Genomic DNA, 27,729 nt, shown 5'->3' on the forward strand with positions numbered 1-27,729 from the left:
CCCTGAGCTAACATCTACTAATCCTCCTCTTTTTGCTGAGGAAGACTGGCCCTGGGCTAACATCCGTGCCCACCTTTCTCTACTTTATGTGGGACGCCGCCACAGCATGGCTTAACAAGTGGTGCATCGGTGCGCGCCCAGGACCTGAACCAGCGAAACCTGGGCCGCCACAGCGGAGCGCACGCACTTAACCGCTTGCACCACTGGGCCGGCCTCATCTATTTATCAGATTCTTAATCATTTTTTGGAATTTCCTATCTTAATAACACATTAAAAATCTTGAACAAAGCAGTCATCTTGCTTGTTATATTTCTTTGGAGTATCCAGTCCAGTGTTGCCCCTTGCAGAGACCACTTAATTCAGGTCGTTGATTGACTGATTTCCCCTGAGGCTGCCAGGTGAAAGGGTGAAAGGTAAGTACATAAATTAGAGAGGTTTTACCTTCTCAATACACCCAAGCTACCTACTTCCTCCTACTTCATGGGGAAAAGAAAGCAGCCCTCTTCTCCCTCCACATCTACCAACCACCTTGTGCTAAACTCTCTGGTCAGGAAGAGCCTGTGCCCCTATCAAAGATCGAACTTTCCACTTGTGTCCTGGACTCCACGACACAAACACCGCCTACTCGTCCCCACCTTGAAACACAACACGACAACAACAAAGATCACACATCTTCTGTGATCACACATCTTCTTCCAGCTACTGCCTCATTTCTCTGATCAGCTGCATCACATAATCATCAAAATAGTTGTCTGAGGACATCATTTCTAGCCCCGACCTTCATGCTCTCCTCAGCCAGTCTCTGGTCCTCACCATGCCGCTGGCCCTGCCCTTGTCAGGGTGGCCCAGGGCCTCCCTGTTGCCAAATCCAACCATTACTTCTGTTTTCTTCTCACTCAACCTCTGGGCAGCAGACTACACAGTCGATCTTTCTCTCCTTCTCGAAACATTTGCTTCCATAGAATTCCAGTTTTCCTCCCTTCCCGCGGACCTCTCCTTCTGAGTCTCCTCCTCTTCCCGTCTGTGGTCATCTATGTTGGAGGGCCCTAGGACTCAGTTCTCAGACTTCAATTTATACTCTCCTTGAGTGATCTCATTCAGTCTTATTTTCAACATTTTCCATGTAGAGATGAGGACCAAATCCACATCTTCAGCTTGAATCTCTGTCCCGAGCTCCAGAAACGTTCATCCAGCGGCTTGTTTAACGTCTCTACCAGGATGGTCTCTGGAGTCAGGCTGCCTAGGTTTGTGTTCTAGTCTCTACCTGTGTGGCCTTGTGTCACTTAACTTGATCTGTGAAGTGGAGATGATATTAGGACCTACTTCGCTAGGTTATTTAGAACAGTGCTGGCACAAAGTAAGTGCTCAATAAATACCCAATTTGTTTACTTGTTTAAATTCCCTACTAGAAGTTATGAGAGAAGGAACCTTGTGTATGTGTCTAATTCAACAATGAATTCTCAAGGCCTGGCATATAGTAGGAGGTCCATATTGATTGACTGAATGAATGTATGAATTCCTTTAAAGGAGGAAAAGGCAGTGCATCCAAAAATCAGCTGAATTGCCCCTGGTTGCCTGTGCCTTGACTGGAGGTCATCTATGGCTTTTTTCCAACTTCCCAGCACAATGCCTTTGGAATCTCTCTTCTCATTGACCAAGTCCTAAGAGTGTAACTGTGTCATTCCTGCCTCTGGTATCTGACAGTGTGGGGCATGCTTCTGATTTTTTTTTTGGAAAATGTGAGATATAGTTTATTGTTCAAACTCATCAATACAGTAATGCTTTTTCATTTAGACTCAGTTTCGCAAGCACTTAGTAGAAACCCAGAAAGAAGTTCTATTATGTAAAATATCTATATATGTATAGATGTAGATAGATAAAATAGGCATATATAACCATATATGACTCGAATAAATTTAAGTATGACAATGAAAGACAATTTTCTTGGCGGTTAGAGAACGGGTGCGGGGTACAGGGGGTCGGTTTGAAAGATTTTGCCGAATAAGAGCCGATACTCGCAGGGAAAAAGCTTATACAAGGCTTTTTACAGAGCAGCGCAGAGCGAAGCCCGGGGCTCACCACCCTGCTCCGCCCCGCCCGCGCCCCGCCCCGCCCCCTCCCCGGCCCCGCCCCCTCCCCGGCCCCGCCCGCCCTGCTCCCGCCCGCCCCGCCCGCCCCGCGCCCCGCCCCGCCCTGCTCCCCGCCCCGCCCCGCCCGCCCTGCTCCGCCCCGCCCCGCCCCGCCCCGCCCCCTCCCCGGCCCCGCCCCCTCCCCGGCCCCGCCCCCTCCCCGCCCCGCGCCCTGGCCCCGCCCACTCTCCGCCCCGCGCCCCGGCCCCGCCCCACATCTCGGCCGGGTCCTGCATCCCGGCGGAGCCCGGCCGCACAGGGAGCCGTCTGCGCAGCCAGGATCTCCCTCTGCCTGAACCACTCGGGCCCGGGTGGCCGCAGCGGCCCCAGCGGCTCAGCGAGGAAAGATGGCCGCCCTGACGACGGTCGTGGTGGCGGCGGCGGCCACCGCGGTAGCCGGGGCTGTGGCGGGGGCGGGCGCGACCACCGGGACCGGCGTGGGAGCAGCGCCTATGCCGCAACAGGTAAATCGAGGAGGGTGGGAAGCTTCTCTGGTGGCGGGCGTGGGCCCGAGGGGGCTGCAGGTCCCGGAGGAGGGACGGGCCGCCGCCCTCGCTGAACAGGTGTCCCCTGCAGCGCGGCCCCGGGAGGTGGGAGGCGCGGGGTTAGCCTCCCGTTGCTCGGGGCCTGGTGCACCCCGGGCGTTGCTCTTTGTTCGCTTGTGCGTTTAGCTGCCCTTACAGAGCCACTTCCATGTGGTTTTGGAATCGAGAAAGACCTGGGTGGAAACCTGGCTCTGCCTCTTATGGCATGTGATAGGAGCATACTTATCCTCTCCGCGACTCAATTTCTTCTCTAAAAATTGGAGCTAATCATATGCACCTTCCCGAGCCGTGGACATTATGTCTGGGAAGCCCCTGGGACACTGCTTAGTTGGAGAGAGATTCAGTGCCCAGTAACTGGTGGCTGCTCTATTGTACCTGCGCTGGAAACACAAGGAGGAATCAAATATGGGATGGTCCAAGGCAGATGAGTTTCCAAAGATCCTCCTAGGACCTCTTTCTCCAGTAAGGACCAGAGGATCCCTCGAGGAGAATTGTTGGATCCACTTGCTCAGGCCAAAGATCCTAACTCCTCTCATTCTCACACAGACCACACCCAAAGCATGGGCAATTCCTGTCTGTTCTACCTTCAGAATAAACCCAGAATCCCACTCTTCTCACCACCTCCAGTGCTGCTACCCTTGTCCACGCCATGATGTCTCCCCTGGCTGAAATACTTTCCTGATTGGTTTCTAGTCTTCCACTCTTGCCTTCCTCAAGTATTCTCAACTGTCAGGGTGATTCAGTTGAATAATGGCACTCTTCTGCTCAGAACCCTCAGAGTATGAGCCAGCGTCTTTACCATGGTCTACAGGGCCTGTGAGCTGCTCCTAGCACCTCCCTGTCACCTCTTCTCCAGTTCCCTGCGCTGAGTCTGCTGCAACCATACTGGCTTCTTTATGGTCCCTCAGACATGCCACACACTCTCCTACCTCAGGACTTTGCAATTGCTATTCCTTCTGCTTGGAATGCTCTTCCCTCATGGTCCCATGGCTAGCACCATCACTGCCTTCAGATAGCTTTGTTCAAATGTCATCAGCCCAGTGATTCTTTCCATGACCTCCCCAAGCTGAATCCCCTGATCCAGCACACCCTGTCCCCTTTTCTCGTTTTATTTTTCTCCATAGCACTTATTACCATATCATATGTTACCTATTTTTTTATTGTTTTTCTCCACCCGCCCACTTCTCCACCATGGGAATGTAAACTCTATGAGGGCAGAAACTTCTGGAAGTTTTATTCACTACATTCCCAGCTCCAAGAACTGGGCGTGTTTAGTCCATAGTAGGAACATAGTAGGCACTCACTAAATATTTGTGGATCAGTCCAAACCTGCAGGAAGGCTGTTGTGAGCTGAGGACAGGTTCCATCTTTTTCTTCCCCTAAGAAAGCAATGATTTTGTGTCTTTACTTGTATAAGTTCAGGAAATTCCACCTCCGGCAAATTTTCTCACACATCCTCTAATTCTCTTTATTATTCTCATTCTGGCCCAAATGTCTCAGGAAAAACATATAAAATATATAAAGATACAAAATATATAAAATAATTTTAAGTAATTTAAAAATATTTTTTTGAATGTATGATCCTAGTAGTTTAGCTATCTTGCTGGCTTTCTCCATGAAACCTTTTTGGCTTGCTATAGCTCAAAGTGATTTGTTCTCTAAATTCTTATAACCATGTTTTACCTCCTGATTTGCGTTTCTTACAAGTTACCTAATATTGTTATTGATGCACACTTTTATCACTCCACTGCGGTGATTCTCAGAGGTTTGCCTTTCCAGGGGTTGGATCAGATTCACCTGTGGAGCTGTTTCAAATGTTTTATCAGTTCCCTACATTTAGCAATGTCTGGAGACATTTTTGGTTGTCACGATGTTGGGGCGGTGGTTGTGTGTGCTACTACCATCTAGTGGGTAAAGGCCAAAGTGTAGCCCCCTACAACAAAAAGTTGTCTGGTCCAAAATGTCAGTAATGCTGAAGTTGAGACACCCTGCTTCATATTCTCTCACCACTTTAGGGAAGGCAGAGCCACATAATTGACAATCACAGCAGTAATGGGGTAGAATTCCTCAAGGATGTTTGGGCTTTAAAAAGAGAATTAGAATCACTGCTGTACCATATTATGAGATCTTTTAGTTTAACTTTGTGTTATCCATCTTTGTACTTCCCTCAACATACCACACACATACCCATACACTCAAATTCTGCAGGCTAACACTGAACTTGAATATTTGTCATATGATTAAATGAATGAATGTTCCTACTGATTCTTAACAGTGAAACCAACTAAAATTTTCTTGAGAAGATATAATTTTCCTGGTGACAACCTCATGATATTAGAGATGCCCACCAAAATATTTAAAATTCCTGTATTAGTCTGCTGTCCATAACAAAATACCACAGACTGGATGGCTTAAACAACAGAAAATTTTTTTCATAGTTCTGGAGGCTAGAAGGTTCTGTCAGAATTGGTTTCCAGTGTGACTTCTCTTCCTGGCTTCTAGATAGCCACCTTCTCGTGTGTCCTCACATGGCCTTTCCTCTGTGCACGTGCAGAGAGAGAGAGAGCTCTCTGGTGTCTCTTCCTCTTCTTATAAAGATACCAGTCCTATTAGATTAGGACTGTACCTTTATGATCTCATTTAACCTTAATTACCTCCTAAAGGCCCTGTCTCCAAATATAGTCACAAAGGGGGTTAGGGCTTCAACATACAAATTTTGGGGGGACATAATTCAATCCATAACAGTTCCCTTAAATTATTTTGGAGTAATTATCTTTGAAATTTTAGAATGATTTTATGTTGTATTTTATTCTACAACCTCCTTAGGGTGTGAAATCCCAATTTCTTACCCATTAATTAAAGTAATAATGTATCTTATCTATGCTTTTTAATATTTGTGTATTATTTGTTCATAATCCCCACCACCACTGTCTTTCAAGACTGAAGACCACAAACCTCTTACCCTCCTCTCAAATCCATTTTCTTCTTGATCATTTTAATTGTTGAATTATGACTTTTTTGAAGTATTCCTAACAGATCACACTAGGTATGTCCTGGTTTTGTACCAGGGTAGGGCTATGTCTTCTGTTGTTTCTATTGACCTTCCCTCTGATGGCCTAAATTTTATGGCCCTTGGCTGCCTGCGGTAATCCTTCAGTAATAAGTACATTCCTTCTCTAACTTTAAATGATTACTCAAAATGGATTTCCTCTAGAAGATCACACACATGTGTAGGGCTCTATGTCCAAGGGTGGTAGGATGAATAATGGCTCCCAGGGATATTCATGTTCTGATTCCCAGCACCTGTGACTATGTGACCTTACATGGTAAAAGGGACTTGGCAGATGTGATTAAATTAATGATCTTGAGACAAGGAGTTATCCTGGATTATCTGGGTGGGCCGAATGTATTTACAAAGGTCATCATAAGAGGAAGGCAGAAGGATCAGAGCCAGTAATAGAGGATGTGACAATGCAAGCAGGAGGATGGAGTGATGTGAGAAAAGGGGCCGTGAGCCAGGGAATGAAGGAGGCCTCTAAAAGCTGGGAAAAATTAAGGAAATGGATTCTCCCCTGAAGCCTCCAGAAGGAACGCAATCCTGCTAACACCCTAATTTTAGACTTGACCTCCAGAACTGTAAGAGAATAAATTTGTGTTGTTTATCCCAGTAAGGTTATGGTAAACTAATTTGTGGTAAGTTTGTTACAGTAGCAATAGGAAACTAATATATAAGACCTGAGAAGGCCATAGGCCTCATCTTTGGCTAAAGCTCTCTGCAAACAGGAAGTGAAGGCTAAGGTTGAGTTGTAAACTGCCTGCCTGAGTATTGAATGTATGTCCCAGCATGCACACAGACCCCCTCAGCAAAGGCGGGGAGACTCACTGGTTCAAGGCATCCAAGAAAATCTCTTAGCTGACAACTAAGCTAACCAAGCAGAGATTTCAGTGCCACAGAAACAAAGAATATGGACTTTACAGAATTGGTTCGGGAAAGAGACTAAACGAACAGCAACAACAAAAATCCTTAGGGGTGGGAGAGAATCTCATTTTCAGAGTTACCACATTATATTTTTTTAAATGTCAAGTTTTTAACAAAAAAATTGTGAGACATGCAAAGAAACAAGAAAGTATGGTCCACACACAGGAGAATATTTTTTTAAGCAGTGCAGAGGAACTGCCCCTAAGGAAGACTAGATATTGGATATAATAGACAAAGACTTCAAGCTGAGTATTTTAAATATGTTCAAAAAACTAAAGGAAACCATGGCTAAGGAACTAAAAGAAAGTATGAGAATGATGTCTCACCAAAGAAAAAATATCTATAAAGAGATTAAAATTATAAAGAAGAATCAAATAGAAATTCTGGAGTTAAAAAGTGCAAGAACTCAAATGAATTCACTCGAAGGGCTCAACATCAGATTTGAGCTGGCAGAAGAAAGAATCAGCAGACTTGAAGATAGGTCGATTCAGATTATCCAGACTGAGGAACAGAAAGAAAAAAAGACTGGAGAAAAAGGAACAGAGCCTCAGAGTCCTGTGAGACACCATCAAGCATTATGCATAATGAGAATCTCAGAAGGAGAGGAGAGAGAAATGGGCAAAAAAAAAAAAAAAAAAGAAGAAGAAGAAGAATATTTCAAAAAGTAATGGCTGAAAACTTCCCAAATTTGATGAAAAATATTAATCTGTTGAAAGACAAAGACCAAAAGAAAATCTTGAAAGCACCAAAAGAAAAGTAACTCAATACATACCAGGAATCTTCAATAAGATTAGTAGCTGATTCTCATCAGAAACCTTGGATTCCAGAATGCAGTGGGATGATATAGTCAAAGAGCTGAAAGAAAAAGACTCTCAACCAATTCTATGTCCAGCAAAATTATTCTCTAAAAATGGAGAGATTAAGACATTCCCAGATAAACAAAAACTATGAGAGTTCATTGCCAGTGTATCTGCCCTAGAAGAAATATTAAAGGAAGTCCTTCAAGCTGAAATAAAAAGACACTAGACAGTAATTCAAATCCACATGAACAATAATATGAATAATATGAATAAAGTGTACTGGTAAAGGTAAATATAGGGGTAAATATAAAAGCTACTATAAATGTATTTTTTTGTTTGTAACAAACTTTTTTTTAGAAAATTGAAGAGGGAACACTTCTCAATTCATTCAATGAGGCCAATATTACCCTGCTACCAAAATCAGACAAGACAATATCAGACCAGTATCTCTCATGAATACAGATGCAAAAATTCTCAACAAAATACTAGCAACCCAAATCTAACACCTATAGCTAACGTAATACTTAATGATGAACAATTAAAAGCTTTCCCCATAAGATCAGGAACAAGACAAGAATGTCCACTCTCACCACTTTCTTCACTGGAGAGTCTAGCCAAGGCAATTAGGCAAGGAAAACAAACAAAAAGCATCCTGATTGGAAAGGAAGTAAAACTATCCTTATTTGCAGCTGGCATGATTTTGTATATAAAAAATCTTAAAGAAACCACAAAAAAACTACTAGAGCTAATAAACAAGTTCAGCAAGATTGCAGGATACAAGAGCAACATCCAAAAATCAGTTGTACTTCTATATGTTAGCAATGGACAATTCAAAAATGAAATTAATAAAATAATTCCATTTACAATAGTATCACAGAATAAAATACATAGGAATGACTTTAACAAAAGAAGGACAAAATTTATACTCTGAAAGCTCCAAAACATCATTGAAAAAAATTAAAGACTTACATCAGTGGACATTTTGGGTTTGTGAATATGAGGACAATACTATTAAGATGGCAGTACTCCCCAAATTGATTTACAAATTCAGTGCAATCTCTGTGAAATTCTCAGCTGCCTTTTTTTGCAGAAATTAACAATCTCATCCTAAAATTCATGTGGGCCATGCAGGGGACCCAAAATAGCCACAACAATCTTGAAGAACAAAGTTGGAGGATTCACACACTTCTTAATTTTAAAACATTCTAAACTATAGTAATCAACAGTGTGGTGTTGGCATAAGGATAGACATATAGATCAATGAAAGTTAAGTGGTAAACCCTTACATGTATGGGCAGTTGCTTTTCTGTGGGTGCCAAGATAATTCAGTAAGGAAAGAATAGTCTTTTCAACAAATGGTGTTGGGACAACTGCATATCCACATACAAGAGAGTGAAGTTGGACTTCTACCACACACCATGTACAAAAATTAACTCAAAATGGATCAAACACCTAAATGTAAGAAATAAAACTATAAAACTCTTAGAAAAAAAATAGATGTGAGTCTCCATGTCCTTTGATTAGGTGATGGTTTCTTTTATATGACACCTAGTGCACAAGCAACCAAAGATAAAAGAGATAAATTGGACTTTATCAAAATTGAAAACTTCTGTGCTTCAAAGGACTTTACCACAAAAGTGAAAAGACAACTGATGGAAATGTAAAATGGTGCATGCAACGTGGAAAACAGTTTTGCAATTCTTCAAAAAATTAAAAACTTTTGTGCTTCAAAGGACATTATCAAGAAAGTGAAAAGACAACTCAGAGAATGGGGGAAAATATTTGCAAATTATATATCTGATAAGGGACTTATATCCAGAATATATAAAGAATACTTCCAACTCAACAATAAAAAGATGACCCAATTTTAAAAATGGGAATGTAAAAAATAGAGTTACCTTATGATCCAGAAATTCCACTGCTAGGTGTATGCCCAAGAAATTGAAAACATGTATTCACACTAAAACTTATATGAAAATCTTCATAGTCGCATTATTCATATTGGCCATATAGTGTAAATAACCCTATTATCAACTGGTTAATGGGTAAACAAAATGTGATAGATCCATATAATAGAATATTATTTGGCCATAAAAAGGAATGAAGTACAGATTCATGGTACAACATGGATGAAGCTTGAAAACATTTTGCTAAGTGAAAGAAGCCAGACACAAAAGGCTACATATTGTATGATTCCATGTGGATTAATTGTCCAGAACAGGCAAATCCATAGAGTCAGAAATAGATTAGTGATAGCCAGGGTCTGGGGGGAGGAGGGATGGGGAGTGACTGCTAATGGGTACTTATGGTACTTAATGGGTTTCTTTTTGGCATGATGGAAATATTCTGGAATTAGATAATGGTGATGGTTGCACAAATTTGTGAATATCCTGAAAACCAGAGTTGTACACTTTAAATGGATACATTTTATGGTATGTGAATGATATCTCAATTAAAAAAATATTTCCTAAACTCATTACTTTATTCTTGCTTGCTCCTAGAAATGTAAAGCCTTGTTTCCTTTTTCCCTCATCTCCCACATCAGTCTGTCAGCAATTCCTCTTGGTTATACCTCCAAAGTGTATTTAGTCGTCGTCTTTTAATCTGCACCATCACTCCATAGTCCTAGACACCATCATTCCTTGTCTGTATTGCTGCACCAGCTACCTCACTGATCCTTCTGCTTCCAGTCTTGCCTCACCCCCTCCCCCACCTCCCACCAATTTATTCTCCAAAAAATATCCAGAAAGATTTTCTTAAAAAATTAAATGTATCATGGCATTCTTCTGCTCAAAACCCTTTAGTAAAATCCAGACTCCCTAAGTGACTTAAAATGCCAGTGTGATATGCCAGGTACCTACCCCTCTACTCTCATCTCCTACCAAGCTCCCCACCTTTACTAATCTATGTCACAATTGCCCTTCCTTTTTCCTCTGCTTGAACTAGCCAAGGTCTTTCGTCCTCTAGGGCTTTTGCACGTGCTGGTCCCTCTGCCTGGGACACCTTTCCTACGGCTTTTGGCATGACTGGCTGCATTCTTCCTTAAACATCATCCCCTTGAATAGAACTTCCATGACCATTCTAACTGAAAAACAACGCTTTACCCCATTATCTCCATCCGTTTTATTATTGAGTATAAATTTATTTTTGTTTTTTATGCAGGGTGATGGCTATTTTGGTACTTCAGGTGGAATTCGTCCTTTTCATCTTCAAAACTGGAAGCAGAAAGTTAGTCGGACTAAGAAAGCAGAATTTATACGCACAGCAGAAAAATTTAAAAATCAGTAAGTATACGAACACTATCTTCAAATAACATTACTGGCCATTTTATTATGAATAATATAAAGTTAATTCTCTTCCACGCTATCCAACCCCACATTAAGTTACAAAATTCCTGTCACTAGCCTTTAAATGTAAAACAAGAGAAAGGTGGGAAGTGTGAAATAGACAAATGATAGATAATAGGCTATTTAATATAAAGTTAATTTTTAGTAGAGTTATTTAAATTATATTTATTTATTTTTACCATTTGAATCAGTATATTTCAAGGGAAACGAAACAGTTATTACTTTAGATCTCATAGATCAAATAACAGATTGAATACATTTTCACTTAGCAAGGTAAGCACTAGGTAAACATTTTTGAGTGAGTGAATAATTTTAATGAAAAGTCTCTACCCTTGAGTTATTTTTTTTTGAAATGAGCTTTTAATTGATCTCCCTCCCTTGGTCTCTGCCCCTTTCAGATCCATCCTGTGCATTATGACTAGACTAATTGAAAAGTTGCCATTTATTTTAATTTTTAGTGTGTATGTATTTTTTCTTTAAATAACCAGTGATGTTTATTGAATGTTCAGTGTTGTCAGCAGCACCATGATATAAATATAGTGAGGAATGATAAAATAATTAGAACTCAGAGCACCCAACCCTACCCTGTGGTGGAGAGCTTTATGAAAACACTGCTTTGAATTTATACAATATCAATTTGCTAAAGAACCAAGAGAAAAGGAGCCTTTTGTAAGAAATGGTCACTGGACCAGAATTAGTGGCAGTTGTTTGTTTAGAAATTTTACCACTAAAAAAGTATATTGCTTGAATTTTGAAGTTGTACCATACTATACTTTTATAGTATGTGCATACATACTGTACTACCATACTATACTTTGAGAGATTGAATTCTCACTGCATTTATATAATATTTAGATTCTTAATACTCAGAATTTGAGAAAATACAGTTTTATTTTCTTTGATTTCCAAAATGCATTACCTTAGATAGAATTGGACTCTAGGTTAGGGGTTCTGGTTTATGTTTCTCTCTGGAGTGGGTAATCCCCCAAATGGTTAATGTCCATATATATATGTATAGCAAACCAGTAGTTTATGCCTGTACAGATACCTTGTCTACCACTACGCGTTGGTTTTACAGCTCTAGACTTTCTTCATCTGTTAGAAGGTTTTGGAAAAACTCATTGAAAGAGTATTAGAAAAATCCATTGGAAGAGTGTTTCTATACAACAGTTCTCATTGGGTACAAAGAAAAAAACATAATTTGTAATATAATTCTGTTCCATTTTCAGAATAGATAATACATTCACATAGTTCAAAAATCAATACATATCAAAGGGTACACAGTGGAAGGTCTCTGGTTAACCCCTGACCCCAGCCGCCGACTTCGCCTCCTCAGACAACCACTACTTTTAGTTTCTTGTGTATCTTTCCACAGATGTTTTATGTGCGTGTAAGGAAATAAAAATACATATTCAGATTTTTTCTTTTTTATGTAAATAGTAGCATACTGTACACACTGTTCTGCATCTTGTTTTGTTTTAACTTGAGTATATCTTAGATACCAAGGAATTTTTATTTTGTCAGGCATGATAATGGCATTATAGTGTTATGTAAGTCAAATATCCATAATCTCCAGAGATGCACACCGAAGTATGTTGGGGTGAAATTACATAATGTACTGGATTTACTTTAAAATACTTAAGTAAAAAAAAGAAAAGAAAAGAAAGATAGATGAAGCAGGAGAAGTAAAATTACCAAATCAGAGTGATATGAGAGGCATATCATATGAGGGTATATGAGGGGGTCAATTTACTATTCTCTACTTTTGGATATGTCTAACATTTTCACATGAAACCTTTGTTATAAAAAGAGTGTATCTTGGAGATCTTTCCCTATCAGTACGTAGAACATGGTACCACTGGATTGTATTCCAGTGTATGAATGTATCATAATTTATTTGACCTGCCCCTTAGTGATGGACATTTAGGTTGTGTTCAGTCTTTTGTTTTAACAAACAATGCTGCAATTAATTGCAGTATCCACATAGGTTCCAAGTCATCTTGCACATGTATGAGTGTATCTTTAGGAAAAATCCCTAGAAGTCGAAATGCTGGGTCAAACGTATATGAATTTGCAGATGTGATAAATATTGCTTAATTGTCCTCCATAGGTAATTTGCAATTCCACCAGAATGTATGAGAGGACCTATTTCCCCACAGTTTTATCAACAGAATATGTTATTTAAACTTGTAACGTTTTGCCAATCTGCTAGGTGTACAGTGTTGCCGTGGAATAGTTTTAATTTGCATTTCTCCTATTATGAGTGAGGTTGAGCATCTTTCATATGCTTGGCAATTTGTCTCCATTAGTATTTTTTGAATGTCTTTATAGGTTAATATTTCTAATCCAGGCATGGCAAAACATAATTTACTTACTGTCATAGCATATCCTGTGTCCACGGCAGATATTTTGATCGTAGTAATTTCCCCCACCCCCGTCCAGAGCCTAGATGGGCTTCCCAGTCCTCAGCACAAGACTCCAGTAGCCACCCTACTCCATTAGAGCTGACCTGTAGACTGAAGTCTGACATCCCATTGCTTCCTCTCTCAGACACACGTGCTGAGTTATGATCCCCTCAGCCTTTGGGGCAGCCAGGTAAGGCCTGGGACAGTCTCATCTGTTTACCCTAATGTGCCGTATAAATATTAAAATTTTCTCTATGTGTAGCAAAGTGAAAGAGATTGGGAAACTGCCTTAGATAGTTGTCCTTCAGGTTGTATGAAATTAAGTGGCCAGAGACACTCCACCACTCATTAAATCCGGGATTAGTGGAGAAGAATTCATATTAATTTCTACCTTCTGGGAGAAAGAAAACAGGTGTTGAAAAATAAATGTCTTCGTCCAACCGAAAAAGTTTCTTGATAGTATTTGTTTTGTTTTACCCCAGGGCTCAATCTAACAATTAGAACTCTTTACTGGTAGATGGACTAAATCCAGGGAATGAGGATGAGACAAAAGAAGCTTTGAAGTAAATGGAGACAATATCCCTTAAATATCCTAAAATGCCTGTCTTCATAGATAGTTTGCCTCTCAAAGTTTTAGTTTTATTAACAATATTAATAACTTGCATTTCCATAGTACATTTTTACTGTGTAAAGATCCCTCACATATATTATCCCATATAAGGTTAATCACAGCCCTGTTAGGTAGTGGAGAGCTGTTATTATACACATTTTAGTGATGAGGCAGTTCACACCAGGAGAGGTTAATATTATTCACATTTTAGGGGTGAAGAGGTTCACACCAGGAGAGGTTAAATGTCTTGGCTCAGGTTACAAAGTTAACAGTATCTCTGTTGAAAGCAGCCATCAGCAGTGGCGGCCATTTTCAGGCCACAGTGAGATTGAATTGGAATCAGTAGCCAAATAGCTATTGTATTTTCGAAGCAAGGATATGACTGCATTTCCTTAAACTAACATTTTGTAATTTAAATAACAATTCAAATTATTTGTGATTTTAGTTGAACTTAACTCTTTTCTAACTACTCTTTTGACTCTTTAGCCTTATTAATCCAAGTAATTATATTTTGACTCCTGGAATTAATCCAAATATAAAGTACTGATTATTATGAATGTCTTCATATTTTAAACAATTAAAAATACATTTAAATCATATTTATACCATTTGTTTCTTTTCCTAAAGAGTTATTAACATAGAAAAAGATAAACACAGTCATTTCTACAACCAAAAAAGTGACTTCAGAATTGAGCATAGTATGCTGGAAGAATTGGAAAATAAGTTGATTAACAGCAGGAAAACAGAAAGTAAGTTGAGTTCATGATGAACAAAAACTGTTGAGTGATATAAAGGTGGAGTTTTGCCCTGTGTTTGTCTTTGTGCATGGACTGTGTTATATTCTTGATCAAGGTTCTTCCTACTTGGTAATAAGTTTGTCGTTCTATGTGTATTTCTTCCAATTTAATAGGAGAAGGAGGGTTTTGTTTTCTGGTTGACAAACGAATTAATGCTATTAAAATTTCTTAAAATGAGGGAAATTGATTCTTGGGCTCTCTGATCTTAGCTCATCACCCTGGTATTGACTGAGGGAACATCAGCAGATTCAGAACTTATACTTAGTAGTGATATGAAGTGGTCAAGTCACATAATTGCTTAAACCTGAGTTTACTTATAAAACATAAATAAGATATAAAACCTACCATTTCTACCTCAGGAGAGCTGTCCTGTGCAGCCCATGAGATAATATATGAGAAAGTGCCTTATAGATTGTACAGCAAATATGTTCTATTGTTTGTTATGAATATTAATAGTGTACTAAATGTTGGCCTTAAAGAAGAATTCTATAAGAACAGCTTGTTTTATTGTAGAGTAAATTTTATATGTTGCAAAATCTTTATAATAAAAAACTGCTTAGCATTGCTTAAAGGAAAAATAATGGTTATCAACTGACTAAGCTTTGTAAAATATTAAGAGTTAAATATAGAGATTATACGGCTTATGGTAATCCTTCATAGCCAATTAAAAGAAATTCTTAAGTCTTTTTCTTTCAAAATATGAGATTGCGCTATTTTTAAGTCATCTTTTGTCAGGTAGTGTCAAGAATCATTCTCCCTCTTCTGTTGGAACGACAACAGGACCTAATATAAAAACCAAATTTCCAGTTCTCCTCTTTGATTCATAGAGAAATCTAAACATCCCTAGTTTAATATTTCTTAATTTCCCTCAGGTCTTTTGTAGAAAGTTGAGAGGCTGATCTTTCTATCTCTCGATCATGCCGTTAAGTACAATGTCTTCATTCTGTGCATTGTAAGACACTTGATATTCTCTCTTTTTCTTTTTTTGGTGAGGAAGAGTAGCTCTGAGCTAACATCTGTTGCCAATCCTCTTCTTTTTGCTTCAGGAAGATTGTCCCTGAGCTAACATCTGAGCCAATCTTCCTCTATTTTGTATGTGGGATGCTGCCACAGTGTGGCTTGATGAGTGGTGTGTAGGTCCATGCCCAGGATCCAAACTCGCGGACCCTGGGCCGCTGAAGCAGAGTGTGCGAATTTAACCACTACACCACCAGGCTTTCCCCTTGATATTCTCTTTTTTAAGGCAACTTTATTTTTATTTATTTATTTATTTATTTTTGTGAGGAAGATTAGTCCTGAGCTAACATCTGTTGGCAATGCTCCTCTTTTTGCTGAGGAAGACTGGCCCTGAGCTAATTTCTGTGCCCATCTTCTTCTATTTTATGTGGGATGCCGCCACAGCGTGGCTTGATAAGCAGTATACTGGTCCAGACCCGGGATCCAAACCTGCAACCCCCGGGCTGCCAAAGCAGAGCGCTACGCCACCGGGCCGGCCCCAAGGCAACTTTATTTTTAATCTTTTTATTTCCCTTTGTTCTACAATTTTGCCTCTCTTTATTCACACTTTGTTATTCACACACTCTCTAGGAGACGAAGGAATGCATTGTCTTTGTATAAGGATGTAGATATTTCCCCTTCCCATATGACAGCTCAGAGGTAGTAAATACCTTTTCCTTGCCTTAAATGTCATGCCACAGTTTTAGCCTGCATTTATGTAATATTGTACTTAAATGCTTTGCCTAATCAGAGTGGTAGTTCTAAATGAATAAATACAAGATCATTTGCCCTACAGTGGTATCGCTGTAGCTGATGAAACTATGGCAAAACAAAACAACAACAAACACTTTTCTAATTACTTAACTTTACTAGAGAAGTTTCTTGACCTAAAGTCCAACAGTGAGTAAGACCCTATAAAATACATTGGATATAGTTTCTGCTTTTATGAAACTCTTGAATTTTAATAAAAAATAGAATAAACCAAAGTCATATATACATATTTGAGGTTTGTTTTGGATATTAGCACTCGCTGCAGGCCTATAGGTAAACTTTTTAAAAAGATAATTGCTTTTAAGGACTTTTGGACAGAGCCATTTGGTGCTTCAGGCTCGTCTGAGAAGTTGCAAAAAATAACAGGAGGGAGGTGCATAAATAAAGTACCCAAAGATGATAAAATAATAATATTACTATTATATGAATATATATATGTATTTGTATGAATGTGAATATATGATGTTGGCCTAATCATTTAAATAAATATTAAAGTAAGATTATTACTTCAGAAAGAAAATATGGAAGAAGAATCCAGTTTTTCTGCTACTGATACAGAACATCTGGAAATGTCTCTGAGACCTTCCTCTGTTCTTCAGGCTTTTATTGTGGGCCTAACATTTTACTTCAGGCTGGTCCTTTGGTTGAGCTTGGCAACCTGTAGCATAGATACCACTAAATGGCACCTAAGGCACCTCCTCAAGGCTGTGACCAGAACACCAGCGGCTATCACCAGTCCCTGTCTTAAAGGATGTGGTTAGATGAAATTAATTCTCATTAGGAAGTTTTCAGTATTCATAGAATTAATATTGGTTAGACAGTTTTAATATTCCAACAATAGAGTTGAGATCAAATTTCAAATTCTCTTTCTGTAAATTATAACAAATTAAAAAGAAAAGACAAAACTGTTAAAGAACAAGACACAACGGAGCCTAAGCTACTGATGCATGTATTTAAAACAGTGTCCAATAACTCAGTCTCCACAGAGTTAAAAAAAAAGAGAGAGAGAAACATTTCCTTGGCACAGGTTACTGTAAGATTTAACCCATTGTGCTTTTAAATATCAGAGGAAATGGAGAGAGGCTTTATTTAGAGCAAAGGTACTTGAGATTTTCAGGCTGTTTTGACACTTATAAATAACCATCTTTTGGTTATTATTTTGTTGCTTTTGGCTGTCTTTTACTAAGTGAAGGTGATCAGTCTTATGTGTAGAATCCTGTATTGTAACTACATTTGTCATAGAATTATTTTAAAGTACATACTTCTTACAGGAGCAAAAATCCAGCAACAGTTGGCCAAAATACATAACAATGTAAAGAAACTTCAGCATCAGTTAAAAGATGTGAAGCCTACACCTGATTGTAAGTAAATTTAGATTTCATGTTCTTTCTTATGAATTAGTATTTTTTATTCGTTAGAAAAATTTATACTTTTCTAATAAGGAATTTTTCTATTTGGCATTAATGGAGCTAAGCCCTACTTTATTGGATAGGGATTAATAAGGTTACATTATAGAACTGTAATATCTGATGTTTATGTAGTTTTTATTATCTTTAAAATGCTATCAAGTCCTTACAAATCATGAAGTAGGCAGAACAGATATTAATGTCATTTATAGGATGGAAAATCTGTGGTGTGGAAAGATTCCGATTCAGCTAGTAAAGAGGAGAAAAGACTGATTCCTTGATTCATAGTCTAGTGCTTTTCCTATCATTTGCTTTTTGAAATAGTTGCCTCTCAGAGGCATTTTGAATAGCTAAGGAAATGGTTAAATAGCATTGGAGCAAATACTAGTCATTTGTAAAAACAAAATTGTATCCTTACCTCTCTGCTTACACCAACATTCATTCCTGAAGGATTAAAGCAATATAGTCAAGTGCTCAAGATGTATGGAGTTAAGAGTCAGACAGATGTTGGGTCAAATCCTTTATCTATCAGTTATGTGATTTTAGGCAAGTTACTTGATCTCTCTGAGCTTTCATTTCCTCAGCTCTAAAATGGAGATAATCTTAGAACCTAACTCTTAGGGTGGGTTGGTTGGTGAAGTGAGACAATGCACATAAAGCACTTGTGCAGTGCTCATAACATAGTAAGCACTAAAAAATGGTAAATGTAATATTATAATTATTATTTATTAAATTAATACATGAAACCATAAAAATACTGGAAGAGAACATGGGTTAATATTTTTATAATTGTATTATAGTTTGTAAGAATGACAAAGATCGGAAACCATAAAGACAGAAGTGGACATAATTGACTATTTTTATTTCATTTTATTTATTGATTTTTTTTTTTTTTTTTTTTTTTTGGTGAGGAAAACTGGCCCTGAGCTAACATCTGTGGCAGTCTTCCTCTATTTTGTTTGTGGGTTGCTGCCAAAGCATGGCTTGATGAGTGGTGTAGGTCCATTTCTGGGATCCAAACCCGGGAACCCCAGGCCACCAAAGCAGAGCATGCTGAACTTAACCACTATGCCACCAGGCTGGCCCCCATAATTGACTATTTTTTTAAAAAACTCAGGGGCTGGCCCAATGGCCTAGTGGTTAAGTTTGGCACGCTCCACTTAGGCAGCCCAGGTTCAGTTCCTGGGCGCGGACCTACACCAGTCATTGGCAGCCATGCTGTGGCGGCAACCCACATACAAAATAGAGGAAGATTGGCACGGATGTTAGCTCAGGGCTAATCTTCCTCACAAAAACAAAAATAAATAAATAAAGGTTCGTCAGTTAGAGAATCAATTAATTGAATTAGGGTAGATTTAGATAATGAAATATTATGTAGCCATAAAAAGAATGAGGTAGCCGTATACATATTGATATGGAAAGTTAACCACGTTTTTTTTTACTTCAACGTTTTGTTAAATAAAACATGCTTGTCACAAAACGGTCTGTGTAGTATGAAACATTTTTTTGTAAAAAATAATAATATTAATATTTAATAATATGAGTGCCTAGGAAAATATCTGTAATCAGAAAAAAATTGCAATCATAAAAATTAGCTTTATAAAAGCACAATTTTCTTATCCTTTTGGTTAAGAAATGTTTTTAAGTTAAGGGAACATTCCATTTTTTCCTAATATTTAATTCTTAGTCATACTGAAATATGATGTAACATAATTTTTCCATCCTTTTTTTTTTTTACAGTTGTTGAAAAGCTCAGAGAAATGATGGAAGAAATTGAAAATGCGATTAACACTTTTAAGGAAGAGCAGAGATTGATGTATGTTTTAAATTCATTTTGGATATAAAATTATTGACTTTTATTTTTCAATAATTCTCCACTAGCTTATTGTATACAAACCATTTTATTCTTATGTATTTAATGTTAGTCTTACACAAAAGCAATATAATATCTCTCTTCTTTTGTTTTAGGTTTTAGACTGCTTTTCATGTTGAAAGTGAATTTTCATTTCTATTTGGACAATATAAAATCCCAAATAAGAATTTGAAAGATTGTTTTTTTCTATGAGGAAACTCTTTTAAGCCTAAGATTTATAAATGTTAATAATTTTAAATGGCGACGATGACATGAAAAGAGTCAAGAATAATTAAATTTGGGGAAAAAATGAAGGGTTAATATGGATTGGTTTGTATCTTATTCAAACTTTATTTTTAAAATTTTAGATATGAAGAGCTTATTAAAGAAGAGAAAACAACTGATAACGAGTTGAGTGCCATATCAAGAAAAATTGACACTTGGGCTTTGGGTAATTCAGAAACAGAGAAAGCTTTCAAAGCAATGTCAAGCAAAGTTCCTGTAGACAAAGTAACACCAAGTACTCTTCCAGAAGAAGTGGTAGATTTTGAAAAATTCCTTCAGCAAACAGGAGGGCGGCAAGGGGGCTGGGATGATTATGATCACCAGAACTTTGTAAAGGTGAGAAACAAACATAAAGGGAAGCCAATGTTTATGGGAGAAGTTCTAGAACACCTTCCTGGAAGAACACAGGATGAAGTTCAACAGCATGAGAAATGGTATCAAAAGTTTCTGGCCCTAGAAGAAAGGAAAAAAGAGGTAATAATAATTGTAATAGCTATGTTTGTTGTACATGTCTGTGTTCGAGGCACGGTGCTAAACTCTTTAACATGTGTCATTAACTTTACAACAACCCCATGAGGTACATTTATATCCCATCTCAGAAAGGTGAAACTGAGGCATTGAGAAGTTAAGTAATTTTACCCAACTAATGGAACTATAGTTGTATTTCCTCAAGCCCAAACATTTCTACCCCAAGAAATAATACAGTGGGCCAGAAAACTTCTGATTGTGGGCAAAACCCTCTGTGTCCACTGGAAACGTGGGAAATCCAGATCTACTCAGGCTTTTGATAAAAGTCATCTTGCCAGCAAAAGCCACATTGTTTTCAGTAGAAATAAAGAGGCAGTAAGAAAGAACTCCTTGACTTTTAAAAGTTTATTTGAGTTTTAGAACCTCAGTCTCTTTGCTTATTTCAAAAGACTCAAAATTTTGGCTACCCCAGAGAAAAGAGTAACTCTTAATTGTAGCGAATACCTAAAAAGTTCCATTTTCACAAAAGTATTATTCTGGCTTTGGTTTAGATGAGGACTTCTCAGCCTTGGCACTGTTGACTATTTGGGCTGGACTATTTGCTGTGGGGACGGTCCTGTGCATGGTAGATGGTCAGCAGCAGCCCTGGCCTCCCCTCACTGGATGCCAGTAACACCCGCTTAGTTGTGATTATAAAAATGTCTGCATACATTGCCAGATGTCCCCTGGAGGGCAAAAATTGCCCCTGGTTGAGAATCACGGGTTTAGATAGTCTAAGTCTGAGTCCTTTTTTTGTAGACTTCAGCTATAATAAACTTCAGCTCGCTTGGTTCAACAACAAAGGTATGACTGTACAAGAGACAATACACCTAAGGAGCATTATAGAAATACTGATTCCATGTTTAGTCTAAAGTTTTAGAGGAAACAGCTGGGGTTTGTTGTTTTTTCCCTCTGAAATAAATTGAATGTAGAAAGATTGACACTTGGGACTTTAAGAAAAATTTTTGAAACATAAATTGTTTTTGAAAACTCAAAATAACAAGCTATTAAGAATTATTTGGGCTTTTTTTCCAGGCTACTGAAAACTTGGGGTCCCTGGACCAGCAAAGTGGTCCGTGGACCAGCAAAATCAGCATCACTTGGGAACTTGCTAGAACTTACCAAGCCCCAACCCTAGACCTAATCTGAACTCTGAGGGTGGGGCCCAGCAAGTTGTGTTTTTAACAAGTCCTCTAGGTTATTGTGTTACAAGCTCAAGTTTGAGAACCACCTCTCTAGGGGTTCCTTCTTGAGGGAAAAGGAACAGACACAGTGCTTCTTGTAATGAAGGTCAACCACCTGGATTCTAGCTTACTCTTCTTGTTCCCAACCACTCTGCTTCCTGATATTTGATGATTGATTGGATGTAGGGGTGAGGTAGGAGGGGGTGTGAAAGTGGAGGTGCCATTTACTGAAGTAGGACATGTTGGAGGGGAAGAGGGAAATTGGGGGGAAAAGCATTGGGAATGTAGTTTTAAATGTACTGAGTTTAAGATGTTGAGTAGGGAATTTACCATTTTTATCTCCCACTTCCTTTAATATGTCCTTTGTTTTGCCTAAATGAAGATACTTATTTTCAGACATGCCCTGAACTTTCTGGCCTGAGTACCCTTGCTTATCTTATTCTCATTTTCTGGAACCTCCATTTTTTCTTGTCCCCTCCACTGCCAGCCTATCACAATCTGCCCAGATCAGATGCTGCTTCCTGCTTGCCCACGCAAACATAAGTGATCCCCCTCAGAATTTCACTAACACTCTGTTTATACCTCTTTTATGATGTGCTATGGTGCATTCTGTATTCTAGTATTGATGCACATATCTCATCACACCTAGAGGAGACGCACTCAAACTTGATCCATGGACTGGATGTTACTTTGCAAATTATTACTGGTCTTCAATGAGGTAAAGTGATTGTACCAGAATCAGCTACCCAGTAAAGCACACTATTTAGTTCAGTTGACTTTTTTTTTCATAGAAAACTTTCTCATTGAAGAAAGCAGTACATTAGGTTTACATTCTGGCACAAATTCCTGATATTGTTGTGGACTAGCACTTTCAGTAGCATTGTACTAGATGGCATTTGGTATTGTTTTAATTGTCTATGGTTCCTATCACATTACCTTGCATATAGTACACATACCATAAGGATTTATTTAGTGAATGAATGATATACCATGAGGAATATCATGGGTTTCCTGACTTGAAGGGAAAGTAATTCAGTGTATGTATCCTTTATGGCATAGAGAGGCTGCTAAAATTTTAAATAACCTTTACATACTCATATGTAAAGCTATGGAACTATTTTAACTTTTTTTTTTTTTTACACTTATGAAGCACTATGTGCCAGACACTGACTTATTTAATCTTTGAGAGGTACTACCTACCACTTTTACACATGAGCAAAATGAAGACAGAGAATTTAGTGACTGATCCAAGGTCACTCCTAGTAAATGGCAAAGCCATGATTTGGTCCCAAATAGCCTGGCTTCAGAACCCATGCTCTCAACCACCCCACTTTTAATTCCTTTTCTGATATTTGACCCAAGAAAGGTCACTCAGAAAGTATTCTAAACCTAGAAAGAGGATTTGGAGGCAGAAGTGAGATGATCAGAGGAAAGGGATGTTGCCCATGAACGCAAACAAAGGAGATAAAGGGGAAGGGGACACTTAATGAGGTGTAGTCCTCGTGAACCTGCGGAGTAAGAGAGGAGAGGAAGGCCAAAAGAATAAACCATTATTCAGTGTTTTAAAAGATACATTAATTTTTTTAAAAGCAGAAGTAGAAAAAATTTGCATTTGTTTAAAAAAGCACACTTTAAAACCTAAGCAGCTGGCATCCTGCAATCAGTATGCTCTCTGGAAAGATGGATTTGAGGTTGTTTTAAAGAGCTTTTGGTTATTAAAAATACTTTTGTCTTGCTATCTTGTTTTAATCATTTAGTCTATTCAGAATTGGAAAACCAAAAAGCAGCAAAAAAAAGAGGAAATTTTCAAATTAAAGGAAAAGGCAGAGAACATACCTAGGCTTTTTCATAATAAACAGGAAGATAATCAAAAGCAAAAAGAGGAACAAAGAAAGAAGCAGAAATTGGCAGTTGAAGCTTGGAAAAAACAGAAAAGTATAGAAATGTCAATGAAATATGCTTCCCAGTTAAAAGAAGAGGAAGAGAAAGAGAAAAAGCAGCAGAAAGAGCGCCAGCGCCAGTTTAAGCTAAAATTACTACTAGAAAATTATACCCAACAGAAGAAAGAACAGGAAGAATTTTTGAGACTTGAAAAGGAGATAAGAGAAAAGACAGAAAAGGCAGAAAAAAGGAAAACTGCTGCTGAGAAAATTTCCAGGTTTCAAGAAAGAGTGAGTAAATGTGTTTCCTAAATAATTTTTTGATGCTACATGTAAAGGTATTACTTCCAGATTCAGTTCAGCAAGAATTAATTGAGTGCTTCTTATATATTGGACCTATACCTAGCATTAGTGTATCAAAATGAGTAAGGCATGCTCCCTAATTTCTAGTAGATTCTAGCCTAGTGGGAAAGATAGATGTGCAAGTGGGAGATTTCAGTATAATGTGGTAAATAGGCTGGTAATTGAGGTGTGGACAGAGAACTTTAGGAGGTGGATACACAGGGAGGGAAGCCTACCATAGCTATGAGTGTCAGACAGAAGGTGATACTTGAGCTGAGTCTGGAAGGAGAAGAAAGGGGAAGGAGAGGGGGATCCTTACTAGCAGAGGGAATAGCATGATTGGCCGCTTGAAGGAGTATAACAGTGTGGTTTGTGGGGGAAACTATAAACACTTCAGTATTCTTAGGGCATCCACTGGGAGATAGGAACCAGCAGGAGACAAGGCTGGAAAAATAGCCATAGACCAGACCCTGAATGTCTGGTCTTCTCTACCAAACTGGCTGGCTCTACCCCACTGGTGATTGGCTTCCTTGTTCACTGTCCAGCTCCCCACCATAATGTAAGCTCCATGAGGGCAGAGGTTCTGTCCTTTTTGTTCATCCTTGTCCTCTAGTGTCTGGTACATTGTAGATACTCAATGTATACTTAAGGGAACCAAAGTTACTCCTGAAATGTAGGATTTAGGTGATTTAAAACAAATATATACAAGAAAAATGCTAATCAAAGAAAGAGGTTGCAATCTTATTATCAGACAAAGTGGAATACAATCCAAAAAGTATTAAAAAAGACAAGAAAGGATACTTTAAAATGATAAAGGGTGCAAAAAAGGGTGAGATATAACTGTTATGAATGTAATTGTTATGAATTGTTATATGCATCAAAATACATAGCAGCAATATTCATAAAGCAAAAAATAAGGGAAGTACAAAGAAAAATAATAGACAAAAACACATTAATGGAATTTTTCTTAGTCCATATGTAAAAATCTCCCTAAACAACAAAAGATCTCATGCCTCCCCACCCCTCAAAGGGGCAAGCAGGCCACATAATAAAATACTTAGAAAAAACCCCAGTAAAACAGGAATATAATACAAGAGATCTAAAACCAGGCATATCTGTATTGATAAGTGAAAATGGGCTTAACTCAGCTCTTAAAAGAAAAGGAGTTTTAGAGTGTACCATAACATGAGACACCTAAAAGAAAGTGATTCAGAAATAAAGTACATGTATTACATTTATATTCAGAAAAAATAAAGCTCTTAGCCTTTGTTGGAAAAGGTTAATATTGAAGAAGTATTGATATTATGTTTAAGGTAATTTAATTTTACTTGCAAGCAACTAAACTTGGAAACAAATTCTAATTATTTTACTTTCTTAATGTTATCTTTTCTTGTTGGTATGTGTTTTTTAGGATTTACATAAACTTGAATTGAAAATTTTAGATAGACAGTCAAAGGAAGATGAAAAGGCAGAAAAACAAAGACGACTGGCAAAATTAAAAGAAAAGGTACTCTGTACTGACATTAATTTATCTTTATTATTATTGTATATCTTTATTGTTGTTATTGATTTGTAAGGATACAAACATAAAATCCATTTTCTTAATATCCAGCTTTATTTCTGTATCATCTCCTTTAAATTTCATACTTATGTATTTACATATTATGAAGCATAGCTTAGTACAATTTAAGCAACTATTGTTTAAATTCTACCATTCCACATTATAAGCACTTCATTTTCTTTTACCCTAAATTACTTCTCTCTTCCCACTCTTCATTCTCTTTGTTATTCTTCCTATATGATACTCTATTTTAGACCTGTGGCAGCTATGAGCGTCTCTTAATCTCACTGGTTATCCTCAGAACTAAAGATGTTGGTGACTCTCATGGGTAAAACAAAGGACTTACTGATGGTTATTTATCCTAAATTTATTGTCTGGCTATACCACTATCATACTTTGCTGCATTACATTTCCCTTATAATAGAAATAGAAAAAAAAATAGAACAACAATAGAATAGAATAAAATAATTGAACTAGAAAAAATAAACTAAACTAACAGTTTAAAATAGATGGATGAGGCTGGCCCTGTGGCTTAGCGGTTAAGTGCATGCGCTCCACTGCTGGCGGCCCGGGTTCGGCTCCCGGGTGCGCACCGACGCACCGCTTCTCCGGCCATGCTGAGACCGCATCCCACATACAGCAACTAGAAGGATGTGCAGCTATGACATACAACTATCTACTGGGGCTTTGGGGGGAAAAATAATAAATAAATAAAATCTTTAACAAATAAATAAATAAATAAATAAAATAAAATAGATGGATGTAGTCCAAAGGTTATTTTAGTTATATGAGCACAATTAGAAGTTTACTAAAGAGATTATTAACAGTTTTATTTCTGTTTAGCTGATATTAAGCATGTTTCTTAAAAGTGCCCTCTGTTACTAAGGATCTTACTCACTAGTACCAACTTAATAGTTCATATAAATTAACTGGCACTCGTACTTCTGATTACAGGTTGAAAACAATGTTAGTAGAGATCCCTCTAGACTTTACAGACCTACCAAAGGTTGGGAAGAACGGACCAAAAAGATAGGACCAACAGGCTCTGGGCCGCTTCTACATATCCCACATAGGTAAAAAGAACTTAGAATGGGTGTTCACTTTATAATAATTTAATAACTACATGTTTATATTTTATGTAGTTCTGTATGTATATTTTACAGTAAAAAGTTGATAAAGCAAATCTATATACATTTTTAAATGTTAACATTTAATCAGTTAGGATTTTTTAAAATTTCCATATATTTATAATTGCTCTTCTCTTCTTCTCCTTAGGGCTATTCCAACCTGGAGACAAGGAGTTTAAAAAGAATATGAGATAGTGAAATTGGTGTTCAGTTGATGAGAATGTTAGCATATTCAGTTATACCACGAGAGAGTAACTAACCATGTTCTTTAGCTATCACTAGCCTAGTCAGATTGATTATTGTATTATATGTGAATTGACAGGTATTAAGGTCCATGAAGTATTGTCATTAGTATTTCCTGTTTATACTAAGAGGGTATTTAATGCATATGTTGGCCTATTATTGATGTAAAAGTTTTTTGAATAAGTTTATGTTACAAACGTTATTTCACCTAAATACTCAGAACATTTCAAAGATACTTTGTTTTTGTCATGGCATAGCAAAATAAATTGGGACAATCATAGAATGCCATTTTTTAAACCAAAATTTTGTAACAGTTATAACTTGGAGGTAAATTAGCCTGAGTAACAAAAATGTAAAGTTTCTTTTTGAGTTATGAAATAAGTTAGTACTTTTTCTAAGTTAAATTGGTAGTTTGTCAGTTACTACATTTTTGTGTAATAAATATTTTGTATTTGTTTGAAGCATGCTTTGTTTTATATAGAGAATATTTATTTTAAAAATATGCTTCTCACCTCATATATACTCTATTATTTATATTATTGATATAATCTTTTTGGTTTCCTTTAGCTATTCCAAATCTCCCTTCAGCCTTTCTGGACTTCACACATTTATAAAATCTTTGTGTCTTTCACATCTTCCTGGCTGATGCAGTTTTCTTTTCTGCTTCTGTTTGCCTCAAAATATGAAAATTCTCTGTTCTGAAACATCATCTGAAATAAGTTAGCTTTTGAATACTATGATTTCTCTTGGTGGCATTTAAAATGTTTTAAAATTGCTAGACATATATTTGGTCAAAAGAGTTAATTTTTAAATTTCTAAACTTTTGTACATGAAAACACAATTTAACTTAATTTGACTCAACCTTTTATATTATAAAATCTTAGTTCCTAAATTTAGTTAGTTCCCAACTTATAGGAAAGATACCATATACACAATGAATATAGGAAACTTGTTTCTTACAAC

The 27,729-nt window shown here is 37.6% G+C and overlaps 1 protein-coding gene across 1 annotated transcript; it reads left to right on the forward strand.

The window, feature by feature from the left end:
* The first annotated feature begins 2,385 nt into the window (after positions 1-2,385).
* CCDC112 (coiled-coil domain containing 112) lies at positions 2,386-27,227 on the forward strand. Its single transcript, XM_004420298.3, has 10 exons — positions 2,386-2,593; positions 10,616-10,737; positions 14,443-14,564; positions 17,651-17,740; positions 19,526-19,601; positions 20,006-20,396; positions 23,371-23,784; positions 25,247-25,342; positions 26,351-26,469; positions 26,672-27,227. The coding sequence occupies exons 1-10, from the start codon at positions 2,477-2,479 to the stop codon at positions 26,700-26,702; spliced, it is 1,578 nt and encodes a 525-aa protein (XP_004420355.2). The 5' UTR covers positions 2,386-2,476; the 3' UTR covers positions 26,703-27,227.
* The last annotated feature ends 502 nt before the right edge of the window (positions 27,228-27,729 follow it).

This window comes from Ceratotherium simum, chromosome 4 (genome assembly GCF_057802395.1).
Source record: "Ceratotherium simum simum isolate JZ-2026a chromosome 4, ASM5780239v1, whole genome shotgun sequence".
In the NCBI taxonomy this organism is placed as follows: Eukaryota; Metazoa; Chordata; class Mammalia; order Perissodactyla; family Rhinocerotidae; genus Ceratotherium; species Ceratotherium simum.